The sequence below is a fragment of the Microcaecilia unicolor genome, chromosome 4, assembly GCF_901765095.1.
Source record: "Microcaecilia unicolor chromosome 4, aMicUni1.1, whole genome shotgun sequence".
Classification (NCBI taxonomy): domain Eukaryota; kingdom Metazoa; phylum Chordata; class Amphibia; order Gymnophiona; family Siphonopidae; genus Microcaecilia; species Microcaecilia unicolor.
Window position 1 is genome coordinate 295,618,935 of NC_044034.1, and position 15,531 is coordinate 295,634,465.

The 15,531-nt window shown below is 42.8% G+C and overlaps 1 protein-coding gene across 6 annotated transcripts in view; it reads right to left on the reverse strand.

Moving 5' to 3' along the window:
- OGDH (oxoglutarate dehydrogenase) overlaps positions 1 to 15,531 on the reverse strand; it is a 173,745-nt gene that overhangs the window by 148,229 nt on the left and 9,985 nt on the right. For all 6 annotated transcript variants that reach the window (XM_030201749.1, XM_030201752.1, XM_030201748.1 and 3 more), the window contains exon 2: positions 14,024 to 14,272. In XM_030201749.1, coding sequence (XP_030057609.1) covers positions 14,024 to 14,245 — 222 coding nt within the window. In that variant the 5' untranslated portion in view covers positions 14,246 to 14,272. The remainder of the gene's footprint in view (positions 1 to 14,023; positions 14,273 to 15,531) is intronic.

The window sequence follows — 15,531 nt, forward strand, 5'->3', positions numbered from 1 at the left end:
GCAGCTAACGGACAAAAGAATGGGAAGGTACAACCCATCTTCTGAACTGTGGACTCGATTTCAGCGATTAACCCAATGAGGACAGTTGTAATAGAGCTGGGAGGGGGAGGAGGGAGGGGGAGGGGAAACTTGGGGATAAAATGGATAAGTTTACATTGCTGTATTGTGATGATGGTTAATAAAATATTCAAACATTAAAAAAAAAAAAAAAGAAACTAAGGGAAGCGCACGGGCGGGAAGTCACTCGCTCATGCACGGTGCTTGTCACTCGCGCATCGCGCTGCTTCTGGAACTTTTCAAAGTTTTTTTCCTTTGACTTCCGGTCTCCTGGGCCGTCGCAGACGATGACCCATGCGTGATGATGTCCAGCTTGCTTGTCCTCGGAGAAACTAGACAGTGCTTTTTTTTTTTAATCTTACCTAATGTAAAAGCTATGTTGAGTCAGATCAAGGTCCATCAAGCCCAGCATCCTCTCTCCAACACTGGCCATTATTAGGTTCCCTCTGCTTGTAAATATGGTCTCAGTTATTAGTGATGGCATCAGGACAGCGGAGAGTATGCTGGGGTCAGGGAGGACAGGCGTTTGAGAGAGGAGGAGATAAGGAACCTGTAACTGCTGGGGGTGATGATGGAGCTTTTGAGTATGTGTGAGGGACAATTAAGGGGGTAGAGGGTTACACCTAAGTTTTTAAATTTTGCAATGCAAAACCAAACAGATTTTTAGTATCCTCTCAATGAGCTTCAGAAAGACTTGGCCAATTTTATATCTATTTCATTGTAAATAACTTCAATCTATATTTGTTTCTTCATCGTAGGTGGCTATCGCCTCATGGCACTATGTAAACCACATCGAGCCTGCAAATAGGTGGGAAAATGTGGGATACAAATGTAACAAATAAATAAATAAATAACTGCAGGGAAAGAGTGCCACTGATACGCGCAAGTGCCCCAAGCACTATGCTGTAGGGGTATGCAATTGAGAGGGGCGTGGCATGTCTCCTACTTACAGAATATCATTAACTTGTACAAGTCTCTTGCCATATTTAGATACGCCCACATAAGTCTGCATTTGACCTAAGTGGGCGTGCCTACAATTAGGCGAGCTGATGTGGGTTTATGCTAGTATTATTCTATAACAGAAGACAGGCGTCTAAATTGACAATATGGAAGAAGTAAGATTAAGGAAGGCTATCAGTTCCCCCCCCTTCCCACACACAGAATAAAAGACGACATCTTTTCATGAATAATCCTTAGACGGCAGAATATGTAAAGCACAGGAGTGGCAGCTGAAAGCTCCCTAACCCTTCATTATATCTGCTATACTATCCACGAAGGGATCTCTACCAAACCTCCCTAACTTACTCACCCTGTCTGGCTCATACTTGATGAATAAGCTCAAATGGTAAGTTGGCCACACCTTGTTAACACACCTAATGCTCCTGGTAAGGAGCTCAAATTTTGCCCTTCTTATTACTGACAGCCAGTGCAAATGGTATAAAAGGGGGCTGGGGCATTCTCATCTAGGTTTTCCAATAATACCTTAGTAGCTACATTGCTAAACCAACGCATTACAGTGAAACTGTAATCAAGTGCATCACAAATCAAAGATGACTTAATACCACAGAGGGACTTTTTATAAAATAGGATCCTTTTTTAGCGGAAGGGTGGTGCTATGTGTCAAGGATGGCATTGAATTAAGATAAAAGTCCCAAAGAAAAGAGAATACATCTTGGGAATCCTTATGGACAGGAATTCATTTGTGACTGTTCACCTGGCCAGTGGTGTACAGTGAGGTATTTCAATGTTTATCATTTTTCTTAGCTGGTGGTATGTTGGGTTATGGACTGGGTAGCTTTTTTCATTGCTACTAACTGTGCCAAGTGTGTTTTTTTTTTTCTTTTTAAATGTTCCATGTTTTAAAAATTTGTTCATTTTGTGTGTTTTACAGCATGACCCCTGTTAGGAACTGGAGAAGTGGTATATAAATAAAATTGCTTTTATAAATCCTTTCCAAGACACCATGCCTTTTGTTCAGAATACTCTTAGCAATCCACTGAAAAACATTTGACATCACTTGACAAACTCTCTCTCTATATAAAACGCACCTCCAACATTCTAATGAAGCCTCACTTTCCCAACGTTCTAAAGTGAGGCGGCTGAGACCACTTTTTTGCTCCATGAGTGTCTGCCCCGCCCACGCGTCAAACGTAATGACGTCGAGGGCAGAGCAATGACACTCAGCAAATAACAGCGCTTAACGTAAAATGACGTCCCATTAGAAGGTTGGAAACACACTATCCGCCCTTCCCAACTTCCCCCATCCCCCAAAGTCGCTGACCATCACCAAAACACCCCCCCAAGGTTGCCACCGCTAACACACGGAACAAAACCCCCCAGCACGTCCCCCACCCACCAAAGTCGCCGCCCGTCACCAAAACACCCCCCCCCCCAAGGTTGATACCGCAAACACACTGAACGCCACACCCCAGCAAACACCAACCCAGGCAGGGGAGGAGTAGAATCGCTCAAGACTACTGCCAGGGGCGTAGCCACGGCCGGCCCTAGACGGGCCCTGCCAGCCCACTTTTCCTCCACCGCGACAGCGCCAGCCCCCAGCTCCCATTGCCGGCCACTGCTGCTTTTCATGTTCAGCAGCAGGGCCGGTGCTACAAAAAAAAAAAAAAACAATCAGCTGACTAACCTGAGCGCAAACAACAAAAAATGTAAAAAAAAAAACACACAGCAGCACAGGCAGCCTTGAGCCATTGGCTGCTGGCTGTGCAGGCTCCGTCGGTCTCTTACGTCACTGCCCCTACGTCGCTCCAGGGGCAGTGACGTAAGAGACAGGAGGAGCCTGCACAGCCAGCAGCCAATGCCTCAAGGCTGCCTGCGGTGCCGCGTTTTTACATTTTCTTAAACATTTTTTGTAGTTAGCGCAGCGCTTCTTTTTATAGCGCCAGCCCTAGGAGTACCAAAGATACAACATCAAGTGGCAGGGCGGCCCGGAGGAGGAGAAGGTGGGTGTGTACCAGGCAGGGGGAGGAGTCACGAAGATCGCCGATCAAGAGGCAGGGAGGGACAGAAGAGGAGGAGGTAAACATCAGTGCTAGCAGGCAGGGGGAGGAGTACCGAAGAACGGGATCAAGTGGCAGGGACGGCTGGAGGAGGAGGAGGTGGGGAGAGAGGGAGGGGGGCCCCTGGCAGGGAAGCAGATAATGAGGGAGGGGGGCCACCCTGGCACACACACCTTCACCTGGCACACACTCTCCCTCTCTCTCTCACAAACATACACACTCTCTCTCTCTGTCACTAACACACACTTAAATCTGGGAGGGGGAGGGAAGGGAGGCGCCCCACCCTGGCACACACGCACACTCTCTCTGTCACAAACACACACTTGCACCTGGGAGGGAGGGGGCCACCCTGGCGGATGGGGGCCACCCTGGCACACACTCTCATTCTTACACACACTCACTCACAGAGACACTCGCACACAGTCTCACTCTCTCACAAACATACACTTGCACCTGGCAGGAGAGGGAGGGGCCACATCTGAGGGAGGGGGGCCCATCCTGCTACACACTCACTCTCATTCCCACACACACACTCTCTCACAAACACACTCACACACACTCTCTCACAAATACACACTTACACATGGCAGGGAGACAGGGAGGGGGCACCTTGCAGGAGGGGGGACCATCCTGGCACACACTCATTCTCACACACACTCTCACTCTCTCTCAGAGACACTCGCGCACAGTCTCACTCTCTCTCTCACACATACACTCGAACACAGTCTCACTCTCTCTCTCCCAATCACTGTATCTGTGTGAAACACACTCTCACACTCACTGTGTCACACATACGCACTTCCACACACATCACACACACACTCATTCTCGCAGACACACCCACACTCACTGTCACACACACACACTCGCACATTCACTGTCACAAACACACACACTCTCAAAAATACACACTCCAAGGAAAACCTTGCTAGCGCCCGTTTCATTTGTTTCGGAAACGGGCCTTTTTTACTAGTTTTGGAATAACTAAAAGACTATACATTCCATCACCCCTTTTCCCAAACTTCCAGCGTGAATACTACACTAACATCTTAGCAAGCGCAGATGCTGAAGACACACAAAGTCTTACAGCTCATATGACGATATCTCCTGTGCAGTTCTGCAATATTAGGTTCCCTTAGTAACTGGAGAAGGAAACAAAATCTACATAAGAAAACCACAAAATGTTGTGTGATGACAAATGGATTAACATACAAACATTTGAACAGAGGCAACACTACAGCAGAAACCATTTCATTGGGATCTCTAGGTGGCAAACTGTTCCTTCCTATGAAATCTATCCATTAAAGTGCATTGTTAATGGCAGTCCAGCAAATCCTCATTATGACCTCATCTTTCAAAGACCACTCTAAGATGACAGCTAAAGCCCAACATACATTTATTTTAAAACATTTCTAGTGCGCACCATCTACAGTTCTGGGTGGAGTATAAAAAATGTCCATAATCAAATACCATACAAAAAACTAATAACTTACAAATCTCACATAAATCAACACAAGGACATGACCCAAATTAAGACACATAAAACAGTATATAGACTGGGAGCAACAATAAATATCAAAAACTTATCCTTAAGGGGAAAAAGCTACTTTTCACACCTCTCCATATCCTCCTACTCCGAAGCACCACAGTAACTTCAGAGGTGCGGAGTAGCAGGCTGGAAAGTACAATTTCAAATCCCATGACAACTCCTTGTGTTCTTGAACAAGTAACTTAAACCTCCATGCCTCAGGAGAAGGCAATGGCAAACCACTCCTGTTTCATACCAAGAAAGCCTCAAAATGGGGGAGGGGGTCACTAGGAGTCAACTCTGGCTCAAGGACACATCTACATCTGGAACCTAACTGTCTCTCCTGAACAGAGCCTTGGACCTCATAACTGAGTCCTGGAGCTGGACAAGCCAAAGCTCTACACGAGCCACAAAATGTCATGGGAAAAACACACACCCAATGTAAATGTGCAAAGACTCATTGAATTCAGAACAGTTAAACGTTAACATTTCTTTATAAGACAAAGGTTACGTTTAGAATAATTTTTTGTCAGCTTCAAGTCAGTGCTTGAGAGAAAAGATTCAATGACCACTGCTTGTGAAAAGAAATACAAGACCAAATCAGAATTTTAATACGATTCCCCTGCTTTACCCATGAAATGGTTCCACAGTCTTCTCTCAAACTCCTTACACCCTCACCAATCATCATATTTTAGCATCTCTATTTCTCCTACAACTCCAGGAAGCGGAAATGGAAAGGCAGAAACCTAGTGGTGCAGAGCACAATGTTAGCCCAGCCCTGCCAAACTGGAAATTCAGGATAAGAAACTTGACTGCTAGAATTAGAGTTACAGAATGCAGATTCCTAATGTTTCAGGAAGTGGCCAACTATAATGCAAATTCTGTTGGGCATTAAGGCTCTGTTTCCCAACTTAGACACTGGCAGATTCCAAAAAGCACATCTCTACATGTCCTTAGGAAAAGGATTAAACACACACTGCCTGAAGCTAATACCTCAACCCAAAGGGGGCGAGTATTCAAAGGGGTTTAACCAGGCAGGAGAGGTTCCTGCCTGGTTAAACCCCGCAGAGCTGGCTAGTTGATATTTAAAGGTTATTAAAAATTTGATATACCACTCTACGGTGGGGGACCGTCAGGGCAGTTTACAATATTAAATAAAGATAAAACACATAACAATGACAAAAAAAGAGACAAAAGTAATGAAAATAAGCATTATAGTTACTCCATATCATTAAGGAAAGAAAGAAGGTGAAAGTATAGTTAAAAGTAAGAATAAGACCAAGTCAGCACAGTACTCATAGGAACCGCATTCAAGATAAAAGACTATGAAGGAGAAGTTCTAACAAGAACAGACTCAAGTAGGAAAAGCATCTTGAATAAAAAGGTTTTTAGCAAAAATCAAGAGTGAGCTGTCAGTAATCTGAGGGAAGGTGCAAAAGAATTCCAAAGCACAGAGCCAATGACGCTAAAGATTTTTGAACATATTGAATCCAACCAAACTATTAAAGGGAAAGGACATGTAACAAATGAGATTGAGACAAATGGAGAGTTCTTAGTGGGAGGGGAGATAAGGAATAAGAAAACGTGACAGGTAGAAAGTAAACTAAGTTGAAGAATTTTATGTGTGACGTGGTGAGAGATAGGTAGCCATTGTTCCTTTTTTTAAGGAGAGACGTGATCATATTTACGAGAACCACACAGAAGTTTACTGCAGTGTTCTACAACAGTTAAATTAATCCCATTAGAAAGGCCATTGCAGTAATCCAAATTAGAAATAAAAGTACATGAATACGTTATCCTACGCCAATGCCATCAACATCTTTGGTGACTCTGGAAAGTTCATCAGATAATTAACTCAAAATGTTTAACCAATTTTGACCCCAAATTTTAACCTAAAAATAATTAGGAACTCATTTCCTTTCTAGAAAATATGAAAATTGGTATTTACTTTTTCTGCAAATGAGTGGAAATCTGCAATAGATTTACCTTTTAATGGTAATAAAATGGAACTCCTATCTGCTACAAGGAATAAAAAGTTTTAAAATTCTGGGAAAATGAGTTCGCTCACTAATTTTTTTTTTGTCTAAAACATGAAGAAAGCTCCCCGATCAACATTGCTAAAAATAGATGTTTAGTAGGATTTTTATGTTCTAATTTCTATTCACGGATTCATACAATAATGTTGCCAGAATACAAAGTGAACATTCAGAAGGGTGAGCCGGGCTGGGTGAAGCCATAAAGATAAAGCCAAGCCATTCTCACTGGAGAAAAAATAAAATCCATCTAACAAGAGCACTTTGAATCTCACAAATGACAATGTTGTTGTGCTTTTAACAGAAGTAGTAGTGCAGACTATTTTCAGTACCAGTTGCCATTTTCTTCTCCAGTAGACAAAGCATGAACTCCATGACTGAAGAATTATCTTAAGGGTATTTTGCTTCTGCACCCGGGAAAGTGCTTAACAATCCATTACCAAGTAACCAGGAGTGTGAGCACAGACACTTAAATGACAGCATCCTGGAAATTTAAAATAATTCTCATAACAAAATATCAAATGCAGCAGGTCCAAATGCCTTGAAATGTCATTAGGCATTGTTAAAGCCATCTCCCAATGCATGGATTTAAAGAACAGTGAGAGGGCAGGATCAAAGCACAGGCAAACTAGGCATGTGCCTAATGTACAAAAATTTGCAGGGCTGCCTGCTGAACAGTTTAATCCAGTTCTGTCTGAGCCCTCTATGGGAAAGACATTATGAGTGGGGGATGCTGTACAGGCCTATACAGGACAAAAAGGACCATCAACTGGCACCATACACTGCCCCCCCCCCCCCCCCCCCCCCCCCCCCCCGTCTTCAGGCTTTTGGTATTGCAAGCCTAAAGGCACAGGAAGCAGTGTAAAACCAAATGGAAAACAGGAGTTTTAGATAGTGGAGAGAGGAAGGGAAAATTGTTTGCTAAGGCCAGGGTATTTTGACACTCTCATATTAATGCAACTTAATTAGATGTAGAGGCTAAGAACTGACGTACTTAGGTATTTACGAATATTTTAAAAATGTATTTATACTACCATGGGGTCTCAGTGTGCTTGGTCGCCCACCAAAGGGTTAATCCTGTCCTGATGGTGAGGTCCGACAAGCCTCAAAGCTTGCCATATCTCTTGTCATTTAGCTAGAGCAATACAAACAGGAACAACCTGGGCAGACTGGCCCAACTAGTCCCCATTTGTCCTGATCTGTGTTAATGAGAATGTTAGCCTGGCAAAAGCGATTCTGTTTACCATCTACCAATGATGGTTTCTCTGTTTTCATATGCAAGGCACACTTTTGAGACTACTTAGGAGGGGAGAACAACAACTGAGGGATATTCTGCTAAAAGCTATGTTCATTACAAAAACAGATAACTGTTAAGAGAGACCACTCTTGCTGTCTCCAGGGGTCTGAAAGGACCGGAGGCTTGAGCGTATCATACAAAAAAAAAAAAAAGCATGCTATGTTGAACTCTGTACACTGACAAGACAGCAACACTATGGGTGCAGTTGAACAGGTATCATTTAGTATGTCCCAGGTTCATGTTTTCCTATCGGATACTATTCTCTCAATTTATGCTTGCTACATAATATTCAATATTTTTTTAAAATAAAGGCCTATTTTTAATAAAGTGTTCTATCCATTGCATAACATGGAGCCTCTTCTGGTCTCTACAAGGCATTAACCTTGGCCCTGAATATCCAGAGGCTTAAAACTGGAGCTGCTTGTTACCAAGAATTGACTCTCATCCTTGATCCAATTATTTAACACAACTGACGACAAGATAAACAACTTGATCACTTACAGTTGTGCTGAGATGTATTAGGATTCTGTACAGACAGATTGAGTCCAAATCTGTGATCAGCCCCTCTCCAGAAGGGAGACGTGTCGATGACTGGTACTTGAAATACTGAAACACAGCACCAACAGTACCACACACAGGTAAAAATTCAGTAAGAATTGCTAACCTGAGAGGAAAAAATAAGTAGTAGTTTACTGCCTCAGCATGGAGAGATTCAGGTCCCTCGACACACGGGATCTATGACCTAGCTTCCATCTCTCTCAATCTCCTCAAGACAGCAAATGGAGTGGGGAAATTCTGCTCCTCCCAGCAAGCAGAAACAAAAGCTCCAAAAGAAGTTGTGACTGAGGGAAGGACCCCAGGGCTGGCCAGAGAGGACCTGATGTAAGAGTGCCAGTGACCAGGTAAGTCTGTAGGGCTTGTGTGGCTGGGGGGTGGGGGGGGGGGAGAGGGAAGGGGATATGTTGGACCTGCAGGAAGGAATGGGGGTAGAAGAGGTGAGGTCATGACAGACTTGCATGCGAGACTGCTGGGGATTACGAAGGAAGCCAAATGTGTGAAATCAGGCCCCTTAAGCATGTGAGCTAGAAAAGAGAGCCAAATAGATGTGACTTGGCATGATTGGGGATCTGGTTCATATACATAGCTTAATATATAGTCAAGTAGGCAACATAAGCTGCTCCATGCAATGGGGGCAGAGAAGGCTTGTGTGTTAAACATTGGTGCGACTAACATAGTACTATACTTCAATAAAACCTAGCTCAAATGTTTTGCAGCTCACTGAACAGAGCAGACCTGGCAGAAGAAGCAAGGATACACATACCGACAGACAGTGCACGCAACACAGCTACGGAAGCCAGAAATGCTTCCAGTTACAGACTACTGTTTAAGATCTCTATATATAAAAGGCACCACCAACGTTCTAAACGAAGCCTCCAGCCGGAAGTGTGAAGGGGAAAGATATCCGGTTTCCCCATGAGTGTCTGCCCCGCCCTCGCTCTCTCTATAACACAAACAGTGAAGGAAAACATAGCAAAGCACGAAATCAAATCGCTCTCTCTGTAACAGTGAAGGACTCAGAGGGGGGAGGGGAGAGAGGGCAGAAGCCCTCACTATCTCTGTAACACAAACACAGCACAGCAGGAAACTTAACACTGAAGGACTCGACTCCAAGGGGGGAGGGGACAGAGAGGACAGACAGCACAGGGGAAGGGAGAGAGGGCAGGGACACATACACTCCCACATGCACACAGAAGAAAACCTTGCTAGCCCCCGTTTCATTTGCATCAGAAACGGGGCTTTTTTACAAGTAATCCACAATTTGGGGGGAAAAGTTTGGAAAATAAGGGTATGAAATACCACAAGAAATACAAAAATAATTTGGATAAAACCTTCATAGCATTTATAAATCTTGCATGTTAAGGTACAGAAAAGAGCAATGAAAACGATAAAGTGGATGGGATGACTTCCCTATGAGGAAAGGCTAAAGCAGCTAGGGCTCTTCAGCTTGGAGAAGAGACGGCTGAGTGAAGACATGATAGAGGTATAAAATACTGAGTGGAGTGGAACAGGTAAATGTGAAATTGTTTGTTTACTCTTTCCAAAAGACTAGGAAGAACGCAAAGAAGCTACTAAGTAATACATTTAAAACAAATTGGAGAAAACATTTCTTCATTCAACTCTGGAATTCTTTGCCTGAGAATGTGGTAAAAGCAGTTAGCTTAGCAGGGTTTAAAAAAGGTTTGGATAATTTCCTAAAAGAAAAGCTCATAAGCCATTATTAAGATGAACTTGGGAAAATCCACTGCATATTCTAGGATAAGCAGCATAAGGTATGTTTTACTGTTCTGTGATCTTCCCAGGTACTTATGACCTGGAATGGCAACTGCTGAAAACAGGATACTGGGCTTGATGGGCCTTCAGTCTATCCCAGTGTGGCAATACTTATGTTCTTATGAGGGTGGGCACTATGCATATAGGTATGAGCAAGCAGAAGCAGCCCAGCATCATAAATATGAGAGAAAGAAAACATGAATGTATACATGTATGAATTCTGAAGAGCAACAGTATATGTGTATGTCTAAAGAGAGAGGGTATGCACTGCATGTGTGCACACATCTAAAGATAAAGAGGGCTGCGGTCTGTCTATATCCTTTCACAAGTGCCAAAGAAATCTAATATTTTCTTTTGCTTCTTCCATTTATTAATTTTTATCCCCAGGTCAAGCTTCATACATTTATACCTCAGATATACTGCCCATAAATCTCACTCTTTGGGGGTAGTCCATCTTTGGCATCTCTGGTTTTTATCAGAGGTGATGGAAGATGAAAAGGACTAGCCCAACTTCCCAGTCCACTACTCCAGAACTCCCAAGTTACCCAGCTTCAGTTGGGAGACATTTTAGCCAGTTTTGTGTTTGTACTTACATCCCAATTCAGTGTGCTATTTACAGAGCTCAATTTGTAGACAAAATGGAAGTGGAACAGTGAAGCTGGGAGAAGAGATGGGCAGGGCAAGGCAAGGGCAGGAGCAACAGGAGAAGACGGGCTGGATTAGAGAGTAGAGTGACTGTTCTCTGGTCTGCTTGAGACTCACCCTCCACTAAAGGCTGCCTGGCAGGAAGTGGTTTGAGCACAACACCCTTGCTCAGTCTGGAGTCCAAAAGGAAATGGCAGAACTGCATTCCCGACTGCTCCCTTAAAAATCAAGCTTTGGCTATTTGTAATCCCTGATTCTACCCACTGAAATCAGCACTACACATCACATAACACACCAGTTAGGGTGGTCAGAAATCCATGACTGGTCTAAAATCTCCCTTCTGGAAATGGGTTCCCTGGCAGACCTCCAGCTCTCAATAAGCCACTCCATTCAAAGCATATGCTTGCCTAGTCCTCATACACATTCACAAACTATTACTGCTGCCATGCCCACAGCTACAGTAGACTCTGCACTTTTCCCTACTTCTGGAGGAGAGGTGAAATGAGGGGGGGGGGTGGGGGGAGGCCATCAATGAACATTGGTGGGGGGGGGGGGGGGGGGGTGCAGAGAAAAGTAAATGTGACTCAATGTGGGGGAAGGGGTAAGGAATGGTAGGGAAGCCCACAAGTGTATGTTTGCCTAGGGCCCAACCTAGTGTTAATCTGGTTGTACAGGGGTGAGAGGAAAATGGTAAAGTTTGAATACTCTGATCCAGGATTTGAGACATACACACATATTATGATTTGAAGATATATTGTTTATGTTGAAACAAGACAACACCATAATGAGTCAGACCTAGCAGTCAGTCTAGGTCACAAGGACCTGGCAGATGCCAAGTCTTATTTTCCACATTTCCAAGGATAAGTGAAGGCTTTTCCCCAAGAAAAATCATTTTAATGCACTTTTCCAACATATCTTGAACCCTGATGTTTTAACTACCTTAACCACATCTTCCAGAACGTACTTGAACACTGTGTGCGTATGCGTGTGTGGGGGGGGAGAGGGCGCAGACCCTGCTATACTCTGCTTTCAATTAGCTGGTTATTAGATTCACAGAATGTACTCTTGTTTTAGCCTTTAACTTTTCAAAACAACCATTCTGTATTTAACAGTTCCATCCCACTCATTTTATAAACTAGCATATCCCCCCCCCCCCCCCCCTGTGACTCTTCAAAGCTGAAAAGTCCTAAACCTTTCTTCATAAGGGAGTCAATCATTTTGGTCACTTATTTATCCTTTTCTAGTTCTGATATATCCTTTTTGAAAAGGGCGATTGGAACTACATAAGGACAGGAATAGTAATTACTAAACAAAACCACCACTAAACTATGAAACCTGTCAAATTCCGCACCCAGCCAGCCACCTTTCTACATTATACACCACATATCAAAAACGTGCTCTGGGAAAAATGCAGACATAAAAGGTTGCTGAAATGTACCAACTGCCATGCCTTCAGATTTGTTTTTCTTTTTGCAAAAGGAAAGGATTCTACTATGGTATGAAATAAAAGCACAAGTATAGATAAAGGCTATCAACTGAAGAAATATCTGTTTTTGCCACTGGATTGAACATGTTGGCAGTATAAATCTGTTACTGTCCAGTACACCAAGTACCACACAAATGTAAAAAGTGATTCACAGATTCCAGTGGTTGCCCAGTGCCAGGCATGGGTAGCAAGTAAAGATATTTTCATCTTTGAGATATTGTTAAAAGTAAAACAGCAATAAACATGCTGGCATTAAAAGCTCTTTAATGGACCATATCTTATCATTAGCAACTCATTTGCTGACTTACTTCTGTGTAAGGAATTAACTACCCATCTAGGAAAGTCTGAAATGCACTCAATCACACACACATCTCGTAACAAAGTGAGATCATGTCACTCTCTGCCTAAAGAGGATAATGAGGCTAAGACAGCACCCAAAAAACTGGGAAAGATGTTATCTACCCTCCCTACCCACACTTAGCGTCTCCTGCTCCCACAGGCATCTCTGTGAAATCCCATGGTTGCCACAGCGCAACGCAGCAGTACATCATCTTCCTTATGTGTAAGTCACAGACATCAAGCAACTTTCAATGATTTTCTAAACCAGCAATTCCCAAACATTTTACTATAGAACCCATAAAATATTTTTTCATACACCAAGGAACCCTCATTTTATGAAAACATATTCATACAAACTGACTGCACGACCTAATTTCTTGAGGAACCCCTAAAGAGTTCAAAGAACCCAGTTGAGGAATCACTGCTTTAATCCACAGTGGAAAAACCCAAGTGCTGTCTCAGCAAGTACGGTGGCACTGTAAAAACTGAGGACATACAAGATAATCTAACAATATGACTGACCAAATATTCTATTGTGCCACATATTGAGGCGTAGTTTCAGAGCACTTAGATTTACAAAGTTATTTAGTAACCTATGGAACTTTTTAAGTCTAAGAGCTTTGAAAATGAACCATTTAATATCTTAATATGATCTCTTACGCTAACAGAGGTCACATCAGATCTCTTATCAGTACATAAACATGGGAAGGAATTCATAAGGATATCAAGTAATTTTACGGAACAATAGGCATACTGAGACCATCACTAACACCTTCAAGATATTACACAAAGTGGAAAAACAATTGATGTTCAACATTTAAGCCCCAAATCTCCAAATGTTAAAAAAATAAAATAAAATAAACCCGTTCCCCTTTTCTAAAATTATGAAGAGCCCTCATAAATGCTACTCACAACCTTACCACTCCCATCCCCAAGTAAGCAAATACAATGACATCAGATTCCTGACACAGAGAGCTCCTCTTCTGTTTCCAAATTCAAGTCAGGTGGTAGGATTGTACTGGCGCTGTACTCCATAATTTGGCCGCAGGCTCCCTTAACATTCTTTTTGATTTCCTTCTTCACAAAAATCCAGTTTGTGCTTTGGTTACTCCAAATAATCACAGTTGTTCAGATGACCCAGGATCCATATAAAATGTTTTTTTCCATGTTCAGTGTTCACCCCAGAGTTCAGAACTTACCTGCGTTCCCTTACTTGGTGCTTATAAAAACTGGACAAACTTTTTTCAGATGAGAAAGGGAGGAAGCAAGATGCCTATCATCTCTCCTTACCTTATGTACACTTTTGGGATTTTCCAACCATGCATAGTACATTTCCTCCACATAGTTTGAACTAGTTCCACTCAAGAAAGGCTCGGCAGCCCCAAGCGTGCCGTAACACCTGATCTGTGAAAACGTCCTTGACACTGCTGGCCTGTTCTGTGAAAATGTCTTAACAGTCTGTGAGGCCGTCAACGGCCTCAATTTAGCGGCACAAGTCCTTAAGTGATACATATCTTCCTCCTGGCCTCAAAAGATCTCCTAGTAGGAATAAAAGAGAAAAGATTTTAGATATTTAAATTTTAAAACAAAAAATACAAACACAAACTACATTATGGCAGTAATTCCAGTTTTATCACTGACAGATACTGATCAAGGAATTCTACCTCTTTGGTTTTGTTCCCCGTCTCTTTTGGAACCATTTTAGAGTGTCGCTGGCCATCAGCCATCTCCTATAATTTTAAAGAGCAGTGGTCAGTCTAAGGCAAAACTTCTCAAACTGTGGAGCAAGACCCCAAATGGGGTCACAAAAACCCACATTTGGGGTTCAAACCCGGATTGCCTCTCCATAGTTGCATCATTATTCTGCACCAGTGGGAAGGGGGGCACATAATTATATGTGACCATGATCATGGGATCAGGGCTACAAAAAAAAAAAAAGCACTGGTCCAAGGCATGAGAGTCCTATGTGGATGCTCATGATCCTCTGTCACACAATACGTCAGACACAGAGCCAGTGTTGGTTGGGGGGGGGGGGGGAGCCGCCACATTTTTTACTAGCATGGTCTGTGACTGTCATCAGTAGGGTGACTGCAAGGCGTAAGCACTTCATTTCTAAGCAAAAGTTGCATATAAATTCCAGATTTGACAGCCATGATTTGAAGAAAATCTTTGGAAAATTTCAATGAACATTCTAAAATTAGGACAAGGGAAAAAACAAGAACATGCACACTACCAAGTCCAGCAAAAAAACAAACAAACCCTGAAGTCAGCCAACCTTATCAAGTGCTGAAAAACATCACATGTATAAAGAGACCTGTAACACATCTTAAAATTTCTTATCTGTACCCTTTACAGCAAGTGTCTTACACCCAGCAGTCTCCTCCTGCTTTGCTACACTTCCAGTTCCATCTGATCCAGGGCTGTTGCCTCACTACTCCAAATAATAATTCTACATTGAGCAATTTTTAAGCGTGTTTTCCCTTCCAAGTATATTCCACACTTTCTGAACTGTGTACGCCATCTTGTTCTCATTCGTCTCTGCACAATCATCCAAACCTCAGATATTTTCCAAGCTACTCTTCAGGTTTGGCTCTCCCTTTGCTAGCAGCATTTCACTGGGTATATTCCCTCCAGATGTCCAACAGCTTCCTTTTCAGCCAAAAAAATTAAACACTTTGTCCACCCAGTCTGCCTACTAATGGTATCAGATCTTATGCAATATTTGAGCCTCTTTCCCTTCAGTTTGTGCAAGGACAAAGGATAGCTGCATTTCATTATATAGAAAAATATTTTCTTCT